The sequence below is a fragment of the Stomoxys calcitrans genome, chromosome 3, assembly GCF_963082655.1.
Source record: "Stomoxys calcitrans chromosome 3, idStoCalc2.1, whole genome shotgun sequence".
In the NCBI taxonomy this organism is placed as follows: Eukaryota; Metazoa; Arthropoda; class Insecta; order Diptera; family Muscidae; genus Stomoxys; species Stomoxys calcitrans.
In genome coordinates, this window is record NC_081554.1 from 173,456,258 (window position 1) to 173,482,432 (window position 26,175).

At 38.6% G+C, this 26,175-nt stretch overlaps 1 protein-coding gene across 1 annotated transcript in view; it reads left to right on the top strand.

Annotated features, from left to right (window-relative positions):
• Nucleotides 1-26,175, top strand: part of LOC106083026 (protein dissatisfaction) — an 89,054-nt gene that overhangs the window by 58,411 nt on the left and 4,468 nt on the right. The window contains exons 4-5 of the mRNA XM_059365697.1: nucleotides 23,552-24,009; nucleotides 24,139-25,059. Of these exons, the coding sequence (XP_059221680.1) occupies nucleotides 23,552-24,009; nucleotides 24,139-25,059 (1,379 nt within the window). The remainder of the gene's footprint in view (nucleotides 1-23,551; nucleotides 24,010-24,138; nucleotides 25,060-26,175) is intronic.

Consider the following 26,175-nt stretch of genomic DNA (forward strand, 5'->3'; position numbering starts at 1 on the left):
AAACAAAACAAGTAAAAAGGCATTAAGTTCGGCCGGGTCGAACTTTGGATACCCACCATCTCGGGTATATAAGTAAACCCCCTTTCGTCACAATCAGATGAAAATTGGATTACTTATGCACCCGAATTCGGCACGAATGTCGGGAGACTTTAAACTACCCACTGTTTCAAATTTCAGCGAAATCGGGTAACAAATAGGGCTTTTATGGGCTCAGACCCTTTATAGGGAGATCGATAAATATAGTTCGATCTGAACCATACTTGGGGCACTGTTTTAAATTTCAGCGAAATCGGATAAAAAATTAAGCTTTTATGTGCTTCCGACCCTTGACCGGCAGATCGGTCTATATGGCAGCTATATCTAAATAAAGTCCGATCTGAGCCATATTTGGATGGTATATTGGGAGGCCTAAAACTACTCACTGTTTCAAATTGTAACGAAATCGGTTAAAAAATAAAGCTTTTATGGGCTTCAGACCCTTTATCGGGAGATCGGTCTCTATGGCAGCTATATCTAAATATAGTCCGATCTGAACTACACTTAAGTCAGATGTCGGGAGGCTCAAAATAACCAACTGTTTCAAATTTCAGCGAAATTGGGCAATAATTTAAGCTTTTATTGGTTTTAGACCCTTTATCGGCAGATCGGTATATATGGCAGCTATATCTAAATATAGTCCGATCTGGGTCAGATGTGGGGAGGCCTAAAACGACTTTCTGTTTAAAATTTCAGCAAAATCGGATGAAAAATTAAGCTTTTATGGGCATAAGACCCTTTATAGAAAAATCGGTCTATATAGCAGCTATATCCAAATATGATCCGATTTGGCCCGTTCAAGAACTTAACCAGCGTGCATCAAAAAGACGTATCTGTATCAAATTTCAGCGCAATATCTCAATTTTTGAAGCCTTTAGAGTGATTACAACAGACGGACGGACAGACGGAGAGACACATGGGCATCGTTAAGTCGTCTTAGGATTTTACCACGATCCGAAATATATATACTTTGTAGGGTCGGAAATTGATATTTCGATGTGTTGCAAACGGAATGACTAAATGAATATACCCCCTATCCTACGGTGGTGGGTATAACAAGTAAGAGCGTGCCATGTTCGGCCGGGCTGAATCTTATATACCCTCCATCATTCAACGCATTTTTCGAGTTCTTTACGCTGTATCTCTTTTTAGGCAAAAAATTGAATGCTGAACATTATAGAAGTCATTGAGTTATATTTCAGTCCATTTGGAAAAGAATTGCGCCTTGTAGGGGCTCAGGAAGCATAATCAGGAGATCGGTTTATATGAGAACTATATCAAGCTACAGATCGATTCAGACCATATTGGACACGTATGTTGAAGGCCATGGGAGAAGCCGTTGTACAAGCCAAATCAGATGAGAATTGCGCCCTCTAGAGACTCAAGAAGTCAAGATCCCTGATCCGTTTATATGGCAGCTATATCAGACTATGCACCGATTTGCACCATACTTAACACAGTTGTTGAAAGTCACACCAAAACACTTTGTGCAAAATTTCAGCCAAATCGGATGAGAATTGCGCCCTCTAGCTGCTCAAGAGGTCAAGACCCGAGAACGGTTTATGTAGCAGCTTTACCAGGTTTTAGACCGATTTGAACCATACATAACTCCGTTGTTGGAAGTCATACCAAATCACCACATGCAAAATTACTGCCGAATCGGATAAGAAGTGCGCCCTCTAAAAGCTGAAGATGTCAAGATCTAAGATCGGTTTATTGGCAGCTATATCAGGTTATGAACCGATTTGAACCATACTTAGCAAAGTTATCGGACACCACGTGCAAAATTTCAGTCAAATCGGATAGGAATTACGCCCTCTAGAGGCTCAATAAGTCAAGACCCAAGATCGGTTTATATGGCAGCTGTATCAAAACATGGACCGATTTGGTCGGATGGGATTGCATCCATCCAACCTAGGTTTACTCCTTCGAAAGTTTGCGTGCTTTCGACAGATAACACCCACCACCGAAGGATGGGGGTATATTCATTTTTTCATTCCATTTGTTACACATCGAAATATCCATTTCCGATCCTATAAAGTATATATATTTTTGATCAGCGTAAAAATCTAAGACGATCTAGCCATGTCCGTCCGTCCGTCTGTTGAAATCACGCTACAGTCTACAAAAATTGAGATATTGAGCTGAAACTTTGCACAAATTCTTTTCTTGTTCACAAGCAGGTTAAATTCGAAATGGGCTCTATCCGATTACATCTTGACATAGTCTCCATAAAGACCGATCCGCCGATTCAAGGTTTTAGGCCCATAAAACTACATTTATTATCCAATTTCGCTGAAATTTGGGTTTAGGCCCTTCGACATCCCTTTTCAATTTGGTCCAGATAGGTCCAGACTTGGATATAGCTGCCATATGGACCGATCCCCCGATTTATGGAATTGGACCCATAAAAGGCGCATTTATTGTCCAATAGCCATATAGACCGATCTCTCGATTTTAGGTCCTAGGCCCATAAAAGGCACATTTATTGTCCGATTTCACAGAAATTTGAGACAGTAATTCATGTTAGGCCCCTCTATATCTTTCTGCAATATGGCCAAGATCGGTCCTGATTTGGATATAGCTGCCATATAGACCAATCTCTCGATTTATGGTTTTGGACCCATAAAAGATGCATCTATTGTCCGATGTTGCTGAAATGTGGGACAGTGAGTTGTGTTAGGGCCTTCGTCATCTTTTTTGGCCCAGATCGGACCAGATTTGAATATAGCTGCCATATAGGCCGATCCCTCGATTTAAGTTATTGAGCCCATAAAAGGCGCGTTTATTGTCCGATGTCACCGAAATTTTGGGACACTGAGTTGTGTTAGGAGGCCACCGTAGCGCAGAGGTTAACATGTCCGCTTATGTCGTTGAACGCCCGGGTTCGAATCTTGGCGAGACCATCAGAAAAAATGTTCAGTGGTGGTTTTCCCTTCCTAATGCTGGCATCATTTGTGAGTTACTATGCCATGCAAAACTTCTCTCCAAAGAGGTGTCGCACTGCGGCACGCCGTTCGGACTCGGCTATAAAAGGGAGGCCCCTTATCATTGAGCTTAAACTTTAATCGGACTGCACTCATTGATATGTGAGAAGTTTGCCCCTGTTCCTTAGTGGAATGTTCATGGGCAAAATTTGCAATTTTTGAGTTGTGTTAGCCCCTTTGACATCCCTCTTCATTTTGGCCCAGATCGGTTCAGATTTGGATATAGCTGCCATATAGACCGATCTCGCGATTTTAAGTCTTGGCCACCTTAAAGGCACATTTACTATTCGATTTCGCTGAAATTTGACACTATGACTTCTATTAGGTTTTTCGACTTCCGTGTCGTATTTGGTTCAGATCGGTCTATATTTGGATATATTTACCAAAAAGACCAAGGGTGTGTTCTACAAAATTGAACAATGATTTGCACTTTTTAGACCACTCAATGTCCGCGCCGAATTTGAATTTGGTCCAAACCATTTTTCGATATAGCTGCTATGGAGGCATAAATTGTGAATTTTTCGCCGTATTGTGACGAAAGGTGGTTAATATATATATCTGAGGTGGTGGCTATCCAAAATTCGGTGGGTATCCAAAATACGGTAGGTATTCAAAATGCGCCTTTTTACTTGTTTTTTTATTGAGGGGACATTTAACAACTTGTAACAAGAACGCACAATGGGATGGGACACACTTTTAAAGGTAAAAGTCTACCACTTTTTAATGTTTTCATGGCTTAGATGTTCACCAGATTAGGTGCAACCGCTCAGGGCCGTATCTGGTGACCCGAGTTAATTGGTGTTCCTTCAAAATTGGTCACCTGGGTACAACAAAATGATGTTCGGGCTGCGAAAGCAGCATTTAGGGTCCTATTTTCAAAATAGTTTCTTTGTCCATTCCACTGTTAGTCGCTTCAAACATAACCGGCAAACATCTTAGTATTTTCCAATGGAAATTCATTCTTAGTATTCGCCTCATCTGATCTGTTGACCAGATATTCCCACAGAATCTTTAGAGACTTTCCGAGAGGCTTCCAACATGCCACAAATGTTTCACAAAACCCATGTCCCTTATTGGCAGTTTGTAGGCTTTTCCAAAGTAATCACAATTGCTTTAAAAGTTTTACGCCACCCCCTAGATGGCACAATTGTTCATCTATCCTCATCGTACCCACTAAAGTCCTTTCCTAGCAAAAATCCTTCAGTAAATAAATTCAAGTAGGCAACATCTCCTGCATTGGCATTTGCCATCTTAATGGCATAAACACACAATTTTAAGGCTTTTAAGCCTTTCGTTTGTCTCTCACTCAGAGTATATAACACTTTTGGTGTTTTGTGTACAAACACTCTCACATAAAATCTTAGCCTATGGCCAAAATCTTAAGAAACTTCATGGTAAAGGTTTCAGGCATTAAGCCTTTGGGCGTTGTGGATGGGGGGTGCGGAATGTTTTGTGGTGCCAACACAAAAATGTGGTTTTCTTGGTTAAGTTAAATTTGTTGTTCCTCGAGGAATTGTGGAGTAACTTTTAAACAATTTGAAATGGGCAAAGCTAATGTAACGTTTGGAAAATAAACATATGGATATGGATGAAAATGAAGGAAGACATAGTCGTTTTTGTAGACAAAGTCGTATTTAACGACAAAGTCGTCTTTAAGGGCAAAGTCGTCTTTAGAGACAAAGCAGTCTTTAAAGACAAAGTCGTCTTTAGAGACAAATTAGCCTTTTTAGATAAAGTGGTACTAAAGTCGGTCCTAAAACTACTAAAACTAAAATTTTTTTAGGGAAAGGTTACTAAAACTAAACTTTTCCAAGGGAAAGGGTACTAAAACTACAGTTTCCCAATGGAAGGGGTATTAAACCTAACCTTTCATAGGAAAGGATACTGAACCCATAGGAAAGGATACTGAAACTACCCTTTTCCAAGAGAAGGGGGACTAAAACTATCCTAGGGGTACAATAACTAAAATTTTTTAGGGAAAGGGTACTAAAACTAAACTTTCCCAAAGAAAGGGTACTAAAACTAAACTTTCCCAAGGGAAAGGGAACAACAACTACTATTTCCCAATGAAAAGGGTACTAAAACTAAACTTTCCCAAGATAAAGGGTACTAAAACTACCCTAGAGGTACTAAAACTAAAATTTTTTAGGAAAAGGGTACTATAACTAAAATTTCCCTAGGGAAAGGGTTCTAAAATTAACCTTTCCCATGGGAAAGGGTACTAAAACTGAAATTTCCCAAGGGAAAGTGTACTAAAACTGTCCTTTCCCAAGGGAAGGGGTATTAAACTACCCTTTTCCAAGGGAAAGGCTACTTAACTACCCTTTAGCAAGGAAAAGGGTTACCCTAAAGCTACCATTACCTAAGGGATGGGTACTTAAACTACCCTTTTCCAAGGGTAGGGGTACTAAAACCACCCTTTCCCAAGGGGAAAGGTACTAAAACCACCTTACCCAAAGGGAAGGGTACTAAAACTACCTTTTCCCAAGAGGAAGGGTACTAAAACTATCCTTTCTCAATAGGGATGGAGCTTAAACTACCCTTTCTCAGGGGAAGGGGAAAAAAAAAATACCAAAACTACCCTTTCCTAAGGGAAAGGGATAGGTAAAAATTACCTTTGCCAGGGGATAGGGTGATAAAAATACCCTTTTCCAGGGGAAAGTGTGTTAGCAATCCTTTCCTAAGTGAAAGGGTACCAAAACTACCCTTTCACCTAGAAAAGGAAACTAAAACTACCCCTTCCCAAGGAAAGGATTCTAAAACTACCCTTTCCCAAGGAAAGGGGTACTGAAATTACCCGTTCCCAAGGAAAAGAGTTCTAAAACAACCCTTTTCGAAAGGAAAGCAACCCTTGCCAAGGGAAAGGATTCCTATACAATCCTTGCCCAAGGTAAAAGGACTAAAACTACCCTTTCCCAAGGGGAACTATATTAAAACTACTCTTTCCCCAGGGATTGGGTACGAAAACTACCCTTTCCCAAGGGAAACGGCCCGAAGAAAACCTTTCCAATGGAAAAGGGTACTAAAACTACCCTTTTCCAAGGGAAAGGGTACTAAAACTGCCCTCTCCCAAGGGAAAGGGTACTAAAACTACGTTAACTACCCTTTTCCTTGGGAAAAACTACTAAAACTGCCCTTTCACTTTGGAAAGGGTAAATGACGACGACTTTGTCTTCAAAGACGAATTGGTCCTCAAAGAAGACTGTGTCTTCAAAGAAGAACTTGTCTTCAAAGAAGAACTTGTATTCAAAGAAGACTTTGTCTTCAAAGAAGATGTTGTCTTCAAAGAATACTTTTTTCAAAGAAGACCGTGTCTTCAGAGGTGTTTTTGTTTTCAAAGACGACCTTGTCTTCGAAGACGACTTTGTTTTCACATATTTGCCTTTATAAAATGAATAACAATAACAACCTCCTCCCTTAGGTCGAAAGTATTTGTCCCTATAGACCGTGACGTGAGCAGAGCACGATCGTCTCCTTCTCATGATCATTATGCGGACTTCACTTGTGGGCGGTCTTTTAGCCTATTGTACGGTGCCCGGTTATTACTACTCAAGTTTTAAACCTTTTATGAAAGGACAACAGTTCTTGGGTCCGCTTGCGGTCAACGGCCGTCAAAGCATAAGCAATACCTTTACTATTTTCAGCATTGAAAACCTCTCTACTATGTTGAGCAGTTCGACATGTGGCACTCATGAAAGTCCAGCGGCTGATTCGCTTTCAGAGGAGCAGCCCTTGTGAGGGAGCCCAAGCTGGATTTATGTCGTGAGCCCGCATTCAGTGCAAGGACTCCAAACACTCCGCCACGCACTTCGATTTCACCGTCTTCGAACCCGAAGTTTTGGGGGCCTCCATACTACCCACATAAATTCTGAGTTCTGTAGACATTAAATCCCATCCCAGAATTTCTTTTGCGGCTTTTTTTAAGGCGGAATAAGAAACACATTTCAAAACTGGGTGCCAGAGATTGAAGAAGCAGCGCAGAGGATCAGAAATGGAAATCTATGCTACGTTTGGCTTGTGATATTAATGTTCTGTAGTGGCCACTTAGTAAGTCAGTAAATTTCGTCAAGGCACGGCTAATAGAATAAATGTTTTATAATGACTACCTCAATAAGTCAGTACGTTTCATCACAGACCTCTGCCTTTAAGACCGTACACTCGTCCGGCGGTCTCAGTGGTATGTATCTCAATGTATAACCAAAAAAGTGTTAGAGAGCCCAAGATAGTGCTAGAGACTGGTAGGCAGTCTTTAACACTATCTTGGGCTCATTTTAGCAGCATTCGTCTCCTTCCTGAGAAACTAAATCCCGAAAATTCTATCTCGAATAGGTCTCAGCGCCAGATAATCTGAGTTCCTACTCCGACTGCCTGCCGCATCCATAGTGTCCTCGTGCAGGAGTCGAAGGCGCACAGCGATTTTCGGTTTCTATCCTCCGCATTCCTTTTCTATAAAAGTTTCGAATCGTGGACTAGTCTTAGATATTTTGCCTTCTTCGACAACTGCAGGGTAATACCGACCAAAGACAAATGCAAAGACGGGAGGCTCAAATACGTTATCTTATATCTTCAAGTTAAAAGAGCCACCTCCAGTTTGCCTTCAAACCATTTCTCTTAGCCCATTTCGATAGTCTTCACAGTGACCATTCCATGATCTCGCTGATCGTGGACACAAATTTGGCGCGCATCAGTAGTACGATTTCGTTTTCATAAGCTATCATTTTTAAGCCATTCCTGTTGAGATAGAACAAGATTTCGCTTATCACTAGGTTCCAGAGAATCGACCGTAATATCTTCCTGGCCCAAGTTGATAATCTAGCCACGCAGCATGTAATACAATTCTCCCGGGAAATACTCTGAAAGGCCCCCTTCCCGTCTGGGGCGACATCCCTGCTGCTCAGAGCTTCATGATATTCGTCCTAGATTTAAGCTTTGTATTCACTTTCTGCCTTGTTAAACAGTTTTGTGCTTTCCTACCATCCTGCTGTGCCCTGCCCTCTATGGCTATGTCATCTAAGACTGTGTCGTATATGACTATGTCGTCGGCTACAATGTTGTCAATCACTTTGTCTATGACTATCCCGTTTTGAATATGTGGTCATTGACTATGTCGTTTAGGACTACACCGACTGCGAATATGTGGTAAGTCCAGTATGTCGACAAAATAGAATTGCAAAGCAAATTCATAGTCTAGATCTCATGGTCTAAGTCATATCATGTCATTTATGTATGACTATGTCGTCTATAGCTATGTCCTCTATGGCTATGTCATCTATGACTGTGTCGTATATGACTATGTCGTCAGCTACTATGGTGTCAATCACTTTGTCTATGACTATGTCGTCTATGACTATGCAGTCTATGACTATGTAGTCTATGACTATGCGGTCAGTTACAATGTGGTCAATGACAATGTATTTGATTATGTCTTATATGACTTTGCCGTCTATGCCTATGTCGTTTCGGACTACGCCGACTCTGACTAAGTGGTTAGTCCATTATGCTGACAAAATCGACTTGTAAAGCAAATTCTTAGTCAATATCTAGTGGTCTAATTCATACCATGTCATTCATGTATGAGTATGTTGTCTATGGCTATGTCCTCTATGGCTATGTCATCTAAGACTGAGTCGTATATGACTTTGTCGTCAGCTACTACGTTGTCAATGACTTTGTCTATGACTTATGTCATCTATGACTATGTCGTCTATGACTATGTCCGTCTATGACTATGTCGTCTATGACTATATCGTCTATGACTATGTCATCTATCACTAAGTCGTCAATGACTATGTCATCTATAACTAAATCGTCTATGTCTTTGTCATCTATGACTATATCATCAATGACTATGTTGTCTATGAATATGTCACCTTTGACTATGTCGGCTTTGACTATGTCGTCTATGAATAAATCGTCTATGACTAAATCGACTATGACTAAATCGTCTATGTTTAATCGTCTATAACTATGTCGTCTTTGAATATATCATCTACATATCTCTATGTCGTCTACGACTAAGCCATCTGTGACTATCTGGTAAGTCCATTATGATGACGAACTATTTTTTAAAACAAAGTCATAGTTTTTGTCTATATCGTATAGGACTATATCCTCTATGATATGCCAGATTTCGTCCATGATATGCCTGCTCTTACTTTGCTCTGTATGTCGTCTATGACTATGTCGGCCAATTCATGTCGTCTCTCTTTCTCTATATAGGCTCAAAAACTGTGTCGTTTATATTGTATTTGATTGCTTAATGTTTGACTATGTCGTGCATGGCTATATCGTGCATCAATATGTCATGTAGGACTATGTCGTGTATGACTATGTCGTACATAACCATATCGTTTTCGAAGAAGCCTTCTATTAAAACAAAGTCTAAGAAGCAAGGATTTTAAATTAACACCCGTGTAGTAGCCTCTGTTTAGTTTCTAGTTTGATTTTTCCGAATTTTCATGTTCCTAAAAGTAATAATCCTTTATGTGATAATTCGATTTAATCAAAAACTGACCTTGGACCTCGAATTAAGTGAATTAACCTCTAACATATATTGACGACTCTCAAAAATTCCAACTCAGACTTTAATCAATCATTTCAAGTGCCTGTTTTACAATTTCCATCATCATCATCCTCACCACACATGAAAGGTGTGAACTTTGTCAAGTGTTTACATTTCCCTAGTCCATGCATGACATATCGGTTACGGCAACAAAGCGCCAACAAAAATAAACAGCTCACAGAACCCTTTAAGAGCAGTAGCATAAAATCCAACATCATTCCTTACTCATGTCAAGTCACAAGGATTTCTGTTTGGCAACATCATAGATGGATGAAGGACAATGCACAAAACACACACGATTAGCAATGGATTAAAATGTCACCCCCTCTTTGGATGGTTAGTTGCTACACACTCTTAGGTGAAGAGGAAAGGATTTCTGGTGTGAGTATGTGTGTGCAGGATATGTTAATATTTGATACATCCTAGATGTGCGTGAGTGTGCTCTCGCATACAGCATACTTGCTATTTATTCATTTCTCACTTTGTTTTTAATTATCAACAAATAAAAGTCACTATGATACGCCCTCACCATTTGCCATTATTCCCGGAAGGGAGATTACACATGGAACTATGAATGTGTAGCAGTGAGTGTTTGATTGCATAGGAAACCCCATCTATAGTAGTATATGGAATTTTTCTATGTTGGTACCATTGGGTACAGGGACTTGTATTCATATGAATACGAATACAATAGGGTGTATTGAAAAAAAAAATTGAATTGTAATTCTTTAATAAATTTTTTTAATGCTTTTTACCACTAGATGGGGTTATTGTTTGAATTAGTTCATAATATGATGTAGCTCCCATATACATACTTCTGGAGGGAAGTAGGCTCTAATTTGTGATTCTATCCAAAAATTCAAAATTTTATCGAAAATCTACAAAAAATCGGAATTTTACCATGCAAACTTTAAATTGGCTGGATCTCTTAAAAATACTTCCAAGAGCAAAAATGGGCTCTACTTTGGCAATCTATCAAATCAAAGTTTCATAGAAAATCCATTAAAAAATCAAAATTTTTGTATGCAAACCCTAACCAGGAAAACTTTAGACTATGCGTCCTAGAGGGAAGTAGGCCCTAATTGGTGACTCCATCAAAACTTTGAAAATTTCATCGAAAATGAATCTAAAACAAGAATTTTCACTTTGTAAACTTTAAAATGACTGTATCTCCTAAATTATGCGTCCTAGAGAAAACGGGCCATAATTCGTGACTCCATCAAAAAATTCAAAATATCATGGAAAATCTGCATCTACAAAACTGTGTGCCTAGAGGGAAATTGGCCCTAATTCGAACTCCATCAGAAATTTCAAAATTTCATCGAAAATCCATCAAAACTCGAATTTTAACCTTGAAAATTTGAAAATGGCTGCATCTTCTAAACTATGCGTCCTAAAGGAAAATAGGCTTTAATTCGTAACTTCATACCTCGTGACTTCATAAAAAACTAAGACTTCATCGAAAATCCGTCAAAAATCGAATTTTCATTTTGAAACCCTTGGAATGGCTGTATCTCCTAACTATGCGTCCTAGAGGGAAATGGGCTTTAATTGGTGACCCCTATTTAAAAATTCAAAATTTCAACGAAAATCCATCAAAAATCTTAATTTTTGTATGAGAGCATAAAATGGGATGTATCTTCTAGTCTATATTTCCTATGCGTTTACTCCAAACAAAAAATTCAAAATTTCCAAAAAATCAAAATCTTCTCAAGACATGCTCAAGTTTTCTTCGTCTCATCCTATTAAATTTAACGCTATGTGCCCCTTTTGCTCTCATCTCATTGCCCACATGTGTTACCAATCACACGCTATTGTCTACCTCTGTAACGCTTATCATTATTTTCTTCTTCAATACTTGCCCCAGCAACAAATGGTGGATAATATCAACTTCTGGTTGTTGGAAGGGGTGTATTTAATCATTAAAAGGAGATTTATTATAACTAATTATTAAATTTTAATGATTATTGATGCAAATAGAGAGCCTCGAAAATGCATCCTCAACGAAATTTAACCCAATTTCATTTCATAAATGTCGTAAGTCCATTATGATGGCTAAATCGTCTTTTAAAACAATGTCAAATGCTGTCTATGACTTTGTCATCTATGAAATTGTCGCCTTTGATGATAGTGTTTGTGATAATATTGTTTGTTGTTGTTGTTTATGTAGCCACATTTTCATGTCGTCAAGCTCCCGTAGGTGAGCATGCTCGTTCTGGTCAAAGGACTGATCGGTGCGGCAACAGGATGGCCCTTGGTTATTTAAAGGCGCCTTTTTCGCCTTGTCATATCGAGCATCATAGGTGATCAGTATTTATGCAAGAGCCGGTGCCGCCCAATCTCTCACTGAGACTCTCCGCTTGATACCGTTAATTGTCCGCGACTGCCGTTGCAGCTACTCCGTATGGAGCATTCTACTATCCGAAACCTGTGGACGCGGTCGGTAGCTCGCATCTAAGCTTTTCATAACAGCAATGAACACCACACAAATTTGAGCTCTATGTTCCAGCCCGTGTGGTGCTCACAGCTATCCCATGCCGAGATAATATTGTCCATGGTATACTAAAACCAAATATGCTCTATATGTCATCCATGATTAAATAGTTTTGGACTATGTCGTCTATGATATTTTCGTCTATGAATATGTCGTCTGTGACCATGTTGGCTATGGCTATGTCTATGAACTATGTCGTCTATGACTATGTCCATAGCTATGTCATCTATGAATATGTCGTCAATGACTTTTTTGCCTATGGCTATGTCGTCTATGTCTATATGATTTATGTCTATGTCTTCTGTGACTATGTCTCACATGCTTGCTCTAACTTTGTCCCCTATGATATCTATGACGTCGTCTATAACTATGCCATCTATGATAATAGCGTCTGTAACTATGGCGTCTATGACTATGTCGTCTATAACTAATTCGTTTATGATTTCGTCGGCTAATAAATAAATGTTATCTATAATTTTTTCAACTACAAATTTTTTCACAGCCTGTGACTCTGTAATTGCATTCTTTCTTCTGTCAGTTATCAGCTGTTACTTTTAGCTTGCTTTAGAAAAAAAGTGTAAAAAAAGTATATTTGATTAAAGTTCATTCTATCAAAAATGCATTTACTTTCTTTTAAAAAATCCGCAATTACTTTTTGGGCAACCCAATATAACTTTCTACTGATTATCTTTGCATGCCTCGAAATTTATTTTTTATAAAAAAAGTTTGCACCAATATTGTCAATGAGTATATCGTGCATGGCATGCTTTGCCTAATTTTGCACTATATGTCGTTCCTGACTATGTGGTCTATTACTTTGTCGTCTATAAAAATGTCCTCTATGATTATGTCGTCTATGACTATGTCGTCTATGACTATGTCGTCTATGACTATGTCGTCTATGACTATGTCGTCTATGATTATGTCTTCTATAACAATGTCCTTTATGACTATGTCGTCTATGACTATGCCGTCTACAACGATGTCCTTTATGGCTATGTCGTCCACGACAATGTCATCTATCACTATGTCTCTAATCCGTTTGTGACACATTGAAATATTGATTTCAGACCCAACAAACCATATATATTCATGATCTTCTTGACATTCTTAGTCGATTACGCCAGGTCTGTCCGTCTGTTCATCTGTCCATCTGTCGTAAGCACGCTTGCTTTCGAAGGAGTAAAGCTAGTCGCTTCAAATTTTGCACAAATACTTCCTATTAGTGTAGGTCCGTTGGGGTTGTAAACGGGCCAAATCGTTCCATTTTTTGGTACAGCTGCCATATAAACCGATATCAGATCTCAACTTCTTGAGCCTCTAGAGGGCACAAATCCTATTTGATTTGGCTGAAATTTAGAACCAAGTGTTTTATTTGGATTTCCAACATCTCAGCCAAGGATGGTCCAAATGCATAACTTGATATAGCTCCCATATAAACCAATCTCGGATCTTGACTTCTTGAGCCGCTAGAGGGCGCAATTCTTACCTGATTTGGTTGAAATTTTGCTTGAAGTGTTCTGGTTTAAACCCCAATAGCTGTGCTAAGAATGGTCGAAATCGTTTGATTACCTGATATAGCTCCCATATAAACCGATCAGGGACTTTGATATCTTGAGCCGCTAGAGGGCGCAATTATTGTTCGATTTGGCTGAAATTTTGCATCAAGTATTCTAGTTTGACCCGCAGCAGCTGTGCCTAGTATGGTCCAAATCAATGCATAACCTGATATAGCCCCCATATAAACCGATCTCGGATCTTGAATTCTTGAGCCGCTAGAGGGCGCAATTATTATCTGATTTCGTTGGAGACCAGCAGCTGTACTAAGCATAGTCTAAATCGGTTTATTGCATGATATAGCTCCCATATAAACCGACTTGGGATCTTAACTTCTTGGGCCGCTAGGGGGCGCAATTATTATCCGATTTGGCTGGAATTTTGAATGAAGTGTTTTTGTTTGACCACCAACACCGAGTGTGGTCCAAATTGGGTCACAACCTGATAAAGCTCCAAAATAAACCGATCTCCCGATTAGACTTCTTGAGCCTCTACAGGGAGCAATGAAATTTTGCACAACGACTTCTTTTATGACCTTCAACATACGTGTTATATATGGCTAGATTCAGTCGTTAACCTGAGATTGTTTCCATATAAACAGATCACCCAATTTTATTTCTTTGGTTACTATAGGGCGCAATTCTTATTCGACATGGCTGAAGTTTTGCACAATGAATGTCACTTTGGTCTCCAACAGCCAAATCGAGTATGGCTCCAATGGGTTAATAACTTGGAATAGTTTCTGCATGGCAATTCTTGTCCATTATCCTTTGTTTGTCTATAAAGAAATATCGGAAAAAGAACTTGACAAATACGATCCATGGTGGAGGGTTTATAAGATTCGGCCCGGCTGAACTTAGCACGCTTTTAATTGTTCAACTATAACTATTTCGTGTTGATTATCTCTGCATGGAATTTAGTTTTTATTGAAAATTTTGCCCCGATATTGTCGGTGAGTATGTCGTCCATGGCATGCCGGGCCTAACTTTGCACTGTATGCTGTTCTTCACTATGTCGTCTATATCAATGTCTTCTAAGACTATGCCATCTTTGACTATGCCATCTTTAACAATGTCCTTTATGATTATGTCGTCTATGACTACATCGTCTATGATTTTGTCGTCAATGACCATGACTAGGTCGTCTATGACTAAGTCGTCTATGCCTAGGTCGTCTATGACTAGGTCGTCTATGATTAGGTCGTCTATGACTAGGTCGTCTATGACTAGGTCGTCTATGACTAGGTCGTCTATGACTAGGTCGTCTATGATTAGGTCGTCTATGACTAGGTCGTCTATGATTAGGTCGTCTATGACTATGTCGTCTATGACAAGTTCGTCTATAACTTTGTTGTCTATAAATATTTCGTTATTATCATGTCTGCTAATAAGTGCTATCGATAATTATTTTATCTATAACTATATCGTATTGATTATCTTTGCATGTATCGAGCCTCGCAAATTTTTTTCGTAAAAAATTATTCCTGCTCCATGTATGCCCTATTTGTCATCCATGACTGTGCCGTCTAGTACTTTTTCACACTAGAATTTGTCGTCTATTATTATGTCGTCCTTGACGTGCCTGGCCTTACATTGCACTATATGTGGTCCCCGTCTGTGTCGTCTGTAACCATATCCTCTGGTCGCCTATGACTATGTTATCCTGGACTATGTCATCCTTGACTATGTCATCCTTGACTATGTCATCCTTGACTATGTCATCCTTGACTATGTCATCCTTGACTATGTCATCCTTGACTATGTCATCCTTGACTATGTCATCCTTGACTATGTCATCCTTGACTATGTCATCCTTGACTATGTCATCCTTGACTATGTCATCCTTGACTATGTCATCTATGGTTAGACGACATAGCCATGGTTATGTCTTCTAATTCATGTCGTTGATGATTTTGTCATCAATACCTATATCCTATTAATTATAGCTGCATATATAGAGCCTTAAATTATTTTTTCATAGATTTTTTTTTACAGAAATTATTAAATTTTAATGTTTACAAAAGTGTTGTAAACTTATTGCAATGAAAATTTCGTGCGAAACCATAGCTGAGATTGATCCCTTCAACAAGCACACTTAAGTGCAATAGAAATATTTTCTTGGTTTTTTAATTCTTTATATAATTTTTTTTATTTTAATGTACATTTATGTTATGCCTTGGGGAAAAATAGAGTAGACCACAAAAAAGCAACGCCGTAAGACTTTTGGGTAAAGATTTTTTTCCACTTTCATTGCCAAAAGCTTCTTTCGTCTTTTTTGCAGCATTTTGGTTACTTTCTGTTGTTTTGATGCTGTTCTTTTTTTTTGTCACGCTTACTTAAGTCCTTAGTTAAAAATTTTGATGAGTCAAAAGTTTGGTTCTTTTTGGCATTGTGCGTGTTGTCGCTGCATGATTTTTGCCACTTTTGTGTCCTTTTGTGCTCGTTAAAATTTCTTTTTTTTTACTTTTGACACCAGACAGAAGAGTGCTGCGAGTGAATGCTGATGTTTGTTCTTAATTGAAATGTTTGATTTTAAAAAGGCTTTGAGGCTTTTTTGATATTTTGCTATTTTGTCAGCAGCATTGTCTAGAGAAAGGGTATAGAAGGATGGGGAGGGGTTAAGTGAATGGTTGGTGCTGGTGAATTCTTTGGAATTGGTGGTGTAGAAAAAGAATAAGTGAATTTGCCATTTTACTATTTTGTCAGCAGCATTGTCTAGAGAAAGAACAAGCTAAAGTTCGCAATGTTTGGCCGAGCCGAATCTTGGGAATCCATCACCATGGATCCTACAATATCTATGCCGAGTATGATCCGAATCGTTCTACAAACAGATGTAGCCCCCATATAAACCAATCCCCTGATTTGATTTCTTGAGCCACTAGAAGCCTCAATTTTCATTCGATTTGGCTGAAATTTGGAAAATTTGCGGATAATTTGCCAAGTATGATCCGAATCGGTCTATAAACGGATATAGTCCCCATATATGCTCATCACAGGATTTGACTTGTCGAGCCACTAGAAGCCTCAATGTTCACCTGATTTTGTTGAAATTTGGCCCAAAACCCTATCTTATGAATTACAACAGCAGAGCCAAGTTTTATCCGAATCGGTCAATATGGTGATATAGGCCCCTTAAGTACGGATATCCCCTAATGACTTTTTGAGACCATTGGCCCGGCCCGGTAACTTGATATTAAAGTAAGTAAAAACGTACGAAGTTCAGCCGGGTCAAATATTATAAACCCTCCACCATGGATCGCATTTGTCAAGTTTTATTTTCCAATATCTCTTTATAGACAAACAGAGGATAATGGATAAGAATTGCTAAGCTGAAATTATACCGAGTTATGAACCCATTGGGGCCATACTTTTTTTGGCTGTTGGAGACCAAAGTGTAGTTCATTGTGCATAATTTCAACCAAGTAGGACAAGAATTGCCATATATTGGGTTGCCCAAAAAGTAATTGCGGATTTTTCATATAGTCGGCGTTGACAAATTTTTTCACAGCTTGTGACTCTGTTATTGCATTCTTTCTTCTGTCAGTTATCAGCTGCTACTTTTAGCTTGCTTTAGAAAAAACGTGTAAAAAAAGTATATTTGATTAAAGTTCTTTCTAAGTTTTATTAAAAATGCATTTACTTTCTTTTAAAAAATCCGCAATTACTTTTTGGGCAACCCAATATATCACAGCTCCCTCTAGAGGCTCAGGAAGAATAATCGGGAGATCATTTTATTATCGAGCTATATAAGGTTGTGAACCGAGTTGGGCCACACTTGGCTCACTTGTTGATGGTAAATCAAAGCACTTCATGCTGAATTTCAAATCGGATAATAATTGCGCCTGCAGAGTCTTACGAAATCAAGATCCCAGATCGGAATACATAAGAGCTATATCAGTTTATGAACCGATTTAGACCATACTTAGCACAGCTATTGGGGGTCAAACCAAAACACTTCATGCATAATTTCAACCAAATCGGATAATAATTGCGCCCTCTAGCCACTCAAGAATTCAAAATTCGAGTTCGGTTTATTTAGCAGCTATATCAGGTTATGAACCGATTTAGACCATACTTAGCACAGCTATTGGGCGTCAAACCAAAACACTAAATGCATAATTTCAACCAAATCGGATAATAATTGCGCCCTGTAGAGGCTCAAGAAGTCAAGGTCATAGATCTATATCAGATTATGAACCTACTTAGAAAAATTGTGTCCTCTAGAGGCTCAAGAAGTCAAGATACGATATCGGTTTGTATGGCAGCTGTACCAAAACATGGACCGATTTGGCCCATTCACAACTCCAACAGACCTACACTAATAAAAAGTGTTTATGCAAAATTTCAGGCACCTAGCTTTACTCCTTCGAAAGTTAGAGCGCTTTCGACAGACAGGCAGACAGACGGAGGCCAGACGAACGGACGGCAAAACAGACGGACGGCCAGAGGGGCGGACATGACTAAAGCAACTAAGAATGTCAAGACGATCCTGAAAATATATTCTTTGCTGGGTCTTAGATCAATTTTTCGATGTGTTACAAACCGAATGACGATATAAGTATGGTGGATTGTATTAAAAATCAGTAAGGAGAGGCAAAAGTGGGGCGGTGCCGACTGTTTAATACCCTACACCTATCCTAGAAGTACAAAGTGGGAGCTATATAAAATTCAAATGTTATCAAGTATGTTCTAACTACGGTTGACAAATGGCATATGTATGGGAGCTATATCTAAATCTGAACAGATTTCCATGAAAGTCATCAGGAATAACGAGAGTCAAGAGAAAATCGCTTCCACCAAATTTCAAGAGAATCGGTTAAGAAATTACCATTTTATTGCATTTAATACTGCAAATCGGACGAACATATATATGGGAGCTATATCTATGCCAGAACCGATTTCGTGAAAACTTTACAGATATTGTTAAAGTTGTCGAGGAAAGCGTTGTACAAAGTTTTGGCAAGATTGGTAAATAAATGCGCTTGCAGTGATCATGAAAGTGAAAATCGGTCGATATATATCTGTGGCAGCTATATCTAAATCTGAACCGATTTCTACGAAATTTACCAGTAATGTCCAGAGTCAAGAGTCGAGAGGACTAGTTAACAAATGGCTATTTTATTGCATTATTGCTGCAAATCGGACGAAAATATATATGGGAGCTATATTTAAATCTGAACCGGTTTTTTTTTCGATATCAATAGGCTTCGTCTCTAGGCCGAAAAACATGCCTTTAGCAAGTTTGAAGACGATGGGTGAAAACTGCGACCTGTAGTTTGTACACAAATTGACATGGACCGACGGACATAGCTTAATCGAATTTGAAAGTGGTTCTGAGTTGATCGGTATATTTATTGAATGGGTCTATCTCTTTTCCTTCTGGAGGGTGTAAACAAATTCAATAAATTACAATAAGTAGTGGTGTAGGGTATACCAATTTAAATCTCTGTCGAATAGACTGATTTCCCAAAGTGTTGGGTTTCAAATGTTCTACAAAAATATTTCTCCAAAAATTATACTACCAGGATCACAAAGAAGCTTGAAACGAATGTCCAAAAAGTGGTAAACGGTCCCTCCCATAAGGCTTTCTCATGATGTAAAATTTCAAACGATACACGTATTCATAAGTTCTAGGAAATCTTTTCATAACTTTTAGGAAATTTTAATTATTTTTTGTATTTCAAACTTTAGTTATTAATATTAAGAACAATTTCATTGAATAAAACAAATTTTGTAATTCAAAATTGTTTTATGAATAATAAAAAAAAATGTAATTTTATGAGAACCTTCACACAGTTTAAGAAAATTGTCCTAAAATATAGAAACATTTCCATAGGATCTAGGAAAGCTCTTCATACGTTTTGTAAATTTTCATAAATTTAAGGAACACAAAATCATTTTTTGTGTTTCGAAGTTTATTTATTCATTTTATAACCAAATTCATGAAATTTAAGAAAAATGTTGTAATACAGGATAAATTTCTATACATTTTAAGAAAAAAGGTGGAATTTTGGTTTTTTTCATAGTTAGGTTGATAATTTGTTGAATATTTTCATAAATTCTAGGAAAGTTTTTGGTTAATTTAGGGACTATTTTTAAAATTAACAAGTAAAAGCGTGCTAAGTTCGGCCGGGCCGAATCTTATATACCCTCCACCATGGATCGCATCTGTCGAATTTTTTGCGCAGTATCTCTTTTTAGGCAAACAAAGAATAATGAATAAGGACGGAGAAGGAGGAGGACGAGAAGGAGAAGGAGCTATATCCAGTTATAGTCCGATTCGCGGTTCAAGAAGCAAAATCGGGAGATCGGTTTATATGGGAGCTGTATCAAGCTATAGATAGATTCAAACCATATTGCACACGCATGTTGAAGGCCATGGGAGAAGGCGTTGTAAAAAATTTCAGACAAATCGGATTATAATTGCTCTCTCTAGAGGCTCAAGAAGTCAAGATCAGGTTATGTACCGATTTGCGCCATACTCATCACAGTTTTCGGAAGTCATATCAAAACACCTCACACAAAATTTCAGCCAATTCGGGTGAGAATTGCGCTCGCAAGAAGTCAAGATCCAAGATCGATTTATATGGCACCTATACCAGGTTATGGACTGATATGGACCATACTTCGCACAAATGTTGGAAGTGATACCAAAGCACCACGTGAAAAATTACAACCAAATCGGATAATAATTGCGCCTCTAAAAGCTCAAGAAGTCAAGACCCAAGATCGGTTTATATGGCAGCTATATCAGGTTATGAACCGATGTGAACCATACTTAGCACAATTGTTGGAAGAGATATCAAAACACTACGTGCGAAATTTCAGTCAAATCGGAAGAGAATTGCGACCTCTAGAGGCTCAAGAAGTCAAGACCCAAGATCGGTTTATATGGCAGCTATATCAAAACATGAACCGATTTAACCCATTTACGATCCCAACCGACCTACACTAATAAAAAGTATTTGTGCTAAATTTCAATTGGCTAGCTTTACTCCTTCGAAAGTTTGCGTCCTTTTGACGGACAGACGGACGGACGGTTATGGCTAAATCGACTTAAAATGACATGACGATCAAGAGTATATATACTTTATGGGGTCTTAGACGCATATTTCGAAATGCTGCAAACAGAATGACCAAATTAGTATACCCCCATTCTATGGTGGAGGGTATAGAAACAAGAATTTGGTCAAAGTTGTTCCCTCCTAGAATTTCTAAGAGTTTTAGGAAATTTTGAATTAGATTAAGGAAAATTTTAATAAATTGTAAGAAAATTTTCCAACAGTTTTGGAAATCCAATTATTTAATTTTAGTAATCTTTATCATAATTGAGAAAGTTTTCATAAACTTTAAGCATATTTATTCAATTAGGTGAAAATTTTATAAATTTTTTGAAATATATCACAATATTCAGGAAATATATCACAATATTCAGGAAATATATCACAATATTCAGGAAATATTTCATACTCTTTAGGAATATTTTTTTTATTGTCATTTAGGAATTATTGATAAGATGAAAATAAAATGAAAATTCGAAATCCAATTATTAATGTGTAGTAATATTTAATAAAATTTAAAAAGTTTTCAAAAACTTTTAGCTTATTTTAATCAAATTTTTAGGAATTATTTCACAATATTCAGGAAATATTTCATATTCTTTTGGAATATTTTTATATATGAATTATTGATAAGATGAATATTTTCATAAATTTTAAGACAATTTTTTAAGATGATGCAAATGCAAATTTGCACATGATCATTTCATTAAGGAACAGGGGCAAACTTCTTACACATCAGTGAAAAGAATTATTTAATACTTTAGTCCTCTTTTTTATTTCCTTTTTTTTTTTGAATTATTCTATCCTAATACATTTTCATTGGTCTTCATCTTTCTTCATTTCCTCAGAAAATGAAAGTGGGTAAAGTTTTCGCCTTCACTCCTTCACTTCCTTTCTTGGGCATTAAAAAATTATCTTAATGACTTATGGGTTCTTGAGGTTTTTCCATTTTAAATTTTGCAAAACTTTATCCCGCATTCCATTTGAACCTTTTAAAACACATAAACCCTACGTTTTCCATTCGCCTTTCGTCCATAGAAAAAAGAAAGAAAATTAAAAAGTTGCCAGCTCCAATATTTGCACAGACACAACAACTTAAGATAATCTTTCAAGTTTTATACTTTTCTCCATCATCTTTCATCTTCAGTTTCTGCCCTGACATATGTCAGCACCCGCAATAATTTCAACTCTATGCAAATTAGTTGAGTTCAAGGGATGGTTATAGCTGCCGGGGAGTTGGGTGGGGCATTATGCTAGTATATGGCATTTTGCCTTTGAACCCCCATGCTGCTTGTGCTTGATACATCATCAGCAATGGCAAACATACACAGTGGCAAAAATCAAAAACTCAAACCTCAGCGCCATTTTGAGTTTTTTTTTTTGCCTTGCCAAGAATATTTGCTCTTCCATTACAGGTCCTGTACATGGTTTGTGTATTGATATATGCGAGGGCTGTGTGTATGGGTGTGTTTAAGTTTCTTAGTATTCTTGCTACTGTAATGTGGGGAGTTTTTTGCGCAAAGTCAGCATAAAAGCAGACTGCCAAGGAATTCCATGAAGTTTGAACTTCTATCTCTACACCCCATGATGTGGGGGAGGTCTTCTTTAAGATGTTTTGAGACGGTAAATGAAAATCTCTATTCAAGCGTATAATTGAGTTAATATGACACTTTTTGTTTTTGAATTAGAGTAGTTGGAAGCAAGGACCTAGGTATATATAAAATTTATAGAAAAAAAGTTAATAAAATTAAAAACAAATAATAGCGTGCGAAGTTCGGCCGGGTTGAATTTTATATACCCTCCACCATGGATCGAGTTTGTCAAGTTCTTTGGCCGATATCTCTTTTTTGACAAACAAAGGATAATGGATGAGAGTTGCTATGCTATTGAAGGCCATACTTGGCGCAGTTGTTGATGGTCAAGCCAAAACACTTCATGCAATATATCAGCCAAATCGTATAATAATTGCGCCCTCTATCGGCTCTAAATGTCAAGATCCGAAATCAGTTTATATGGGAGCTATATCAGGTTATGCACCGGTTTGGGCCATACTTGGCACAGTTGTTGGTGGTCAAACCAAAACACTTCATGCTAAATTTCAGCGCCCTCTAGCGCCTCAAAATGTCAAGATCCGAAAAAGGTTTATATAAGAGCTTTATAAGATTATGAACTGATTCAAACCATACTTAGCACAGTTGTTGATAGTCACGTCAAAACACTTTATGCAAAATTTCAGCCAAATCGGATAATAATTGCGCCCTCTAGCGGCTTAAGAAATCAAGATCCGAAATAGCTTTATATGGCAGCTATATCCAATTATGAAGCGATTTCCACTATGCTTGGCAGAGTTGTTGTTGGTTAAACCATAACATTTCATGCAAAATTTCAGCCAAATCGGTTAATAATTGCGCCCTCTAGCGGCTCTAGAATTCAAGATCCGAGAACGGTTTATATGGGAACTTTATCAGATTATGGACTGTTTTGAGATTATGGGCAGAGTTGTTGTTGGTTAAACCAAAACATTTCATGCAAAATTTCAGCCAAATCGGGTAGTAATTGCGCCCTCTAGCCGCTCTAGAATTCAAGATCCCAGACCGGTTTATATGGGAGGTGTATAAGGTTATGAAGCGATTTGAATCATATTTGGTAGAGATTTTGGAGGTCGAATCTAACTTTTTTGTATTACAAGAATATGAAAATTCATTTGCCTTCATATTGTTCTTCATTTAATTTGGTTAACTTTTGCAGTCAAAGCAAAAAGCGAGTGATAAGCTGAAAAATTCAAAAAAGTACTTTTTTTGATTTTTTTTTAGATAATTAAAATTCCCCCTCCTTTCTTTTCTTTTACTTTCCAGCTGTCCAACACGAAAGAGGCCCCCGCAAACCTAAGCTTCATCCACAATTGCATCAACATCATGCTGCCCACCATCATGGCCATCATCATCATCACCATCTAAATGGCTTGGCCCCACATCCGGGAGCCTTTCATCCTCATGCTGGCCACTTGCCAGTTTCGCTGGTTACCAATGTTTCCGCCTCCTTCAATTATACTTCACATATATCCACACATCATGCAGCTGCCGCAGGCTTCCATCATGGAACTCCACATCCTACGGCCTTTCATCATCCGGGACATGGACCAAATGCGGCTGCAGGACATGTGCCACCGCCACACTTGCCTTTTCCCCCACATCTTTTGCCACATATGCATCACAATCTCTTGGCGGAGGCGACCAGCAAGCTGCCGGGCTTAACGGCGGCGGCAGCCAGTGTCAATCTGGGGGCAAACCATAATAATGCCTCCACCGCCTCAGTGCCAGGGCCTAATATGGCTTCATTGGCAAATCCTGTGGCCACCTATGACTTGACAACCACTTCTGCCAGTCGAGGAGAGGGCTCATCGGCGGGCAGTAATGGAGCCGCCAGCACCACCAGCCTGGAGTTTTATAGTAAAAACGCTTTGGCCCATCACTATTCGTCACCCTCGCCCACGGCTTCCATACAGTCCATATCATCAGTGGGTGGTCGTTCCTCTTTGGGCAGTGAGTCGCCTCGCGTCAATGTTGAAACAGAGACACCCTCGGCTACCCCACCACCTTTGTCACCTGGCTATCATTCACAAGGCCAACCGGAGGAACCCTTGTCACCCTCCGAGGCAACAGATCATACAAATGCTTCCGATTCGCCCATAACACTGCAACACAGCATACAACACCTACAACATCTAGGTGGCAACAATGGTCATCTGTCGACTAGCAACAACAACAACAACAATTCTTCCTTTAACAATCGCAATTTGGGCCTACATCAAATGCACTTAAGCACCCACAATGGAGGCTCACCCTCTTCATCGCCCTCCAATACATTGAATAATTCACCTCCACACCTGACTGCTTTCACCCAGATAAGACCCTCTCCAGCCTCGAGCCGTACAACACCACCACCACCCACAACTTTGGGCTTACATTCAAGTCTACATGCGGGAATGCCATTGCCAACGGCTGCGGCAACCTCTTCCTCAACAGCCCCAACCTCAACGAATGCCACAGCAACGACCAGCATCTCAACACCCTCGCAACAGCAACAGCAAGCTGCTGCTGCCCTTTATGCTGCACGCCAGAATGGTTTCATTGAACTCCTTCTAAGTCCTGACAAATGTCAGGAAATCATTCAATACCAAATGCATAACTCCATACTGTTTCCACCATTGCCACAGCAATTGATTGGCCTGGACTCACGCCTCATGTCGTGGGAAATGTTGCAGGAGACCACAGCCCGTCTGCTTTTTATGGCTGTGCGATGGGTGAAATGCTTGATGCCATTTCAGACATTGTCACGCAGTGATCAGATACTTTTGTTGCAGGTAAGGGCAAAAAGGAAAAGAAAGAAATGTGTGCAAGCAAATTAGTGCGAAAAAATTTGTGCAAGCAAATTTGTACAAAAAAATTTGTACAACAAATTTGTGCAAGCAAACTTGAAAACCATTTTTAACAAACAGTTAAGAAAATAATTTTTAAAAAAAATAAAAGTAAAAATTGGAATTTCAATAATTTTTTAACTTTTAACAAACTTTATAGAAAATTGGTCTTAATATAATTTGGTCTATATTAATATTAAGCCAAATCGGACGAAAATTGCGGCTTGTAAGGACTCGATAAGTCGAATCGGGAGATCGAGTTATATGAAAGCTATATGAGGTTCTGGACCGATTTGGACCGTACTTGGTACAGTTTTTGAGAGTTACAACATAACACCAAATGCAAAATTTCAATCGGAATTGTGGCTTCCAAGGGCTCAAGAAGCCAAATCGGGAGATCGGTTTGTATGGGAGATATATCAGGTTCCTGAACGATTTCAAACGTACTTGGCACGTATATAGACCGATTAAAACCCTATTTGACACTTTTTTTTGATGGTCATGGAAGAAGTCGTTGTACAAAATTTCAGCCAAATCGGATAATAATTGCGCTCTCTAGAGGCTCAAGACTTCAAGTTCCCAGATCGGTTTATATAACAGCTATATCAGGTTATGGACCGATATGAACCGTGTTTGGCACAGTCTTTGGAAGTCATAACAAAACACGTTACGTCAAATTTCATCCAAATCGGATAGGAATTGCGACCTCTAGAGGCTCAAGAAGTCAAGACCCCAGATCGGTTTGCATGAGAGCTATATCAGGTAACGGACCGATATGAACTGTGTTTGGCACAGTTGTTGGAAGTCATAACAAAATACGTCATGCCAAATTTCAGCCAAGTCGGATATGAATTGCACCCCCTAGTGGCTCAAGAAGTCAAGACCCCAGATCGGTTTATATGACAGCTATATCAGGTTATGGACTGATTTAAACCATATTTAGCACAGTTGTTGGAAATTGTAATGAAACACGTCGCGCAAAATTTTAGCGAAATCGGATAGGAATTGCTACCTCTTGAGGCTCTACAAGTCAAGATCCCAGATCGGTTTACATGACAGCTA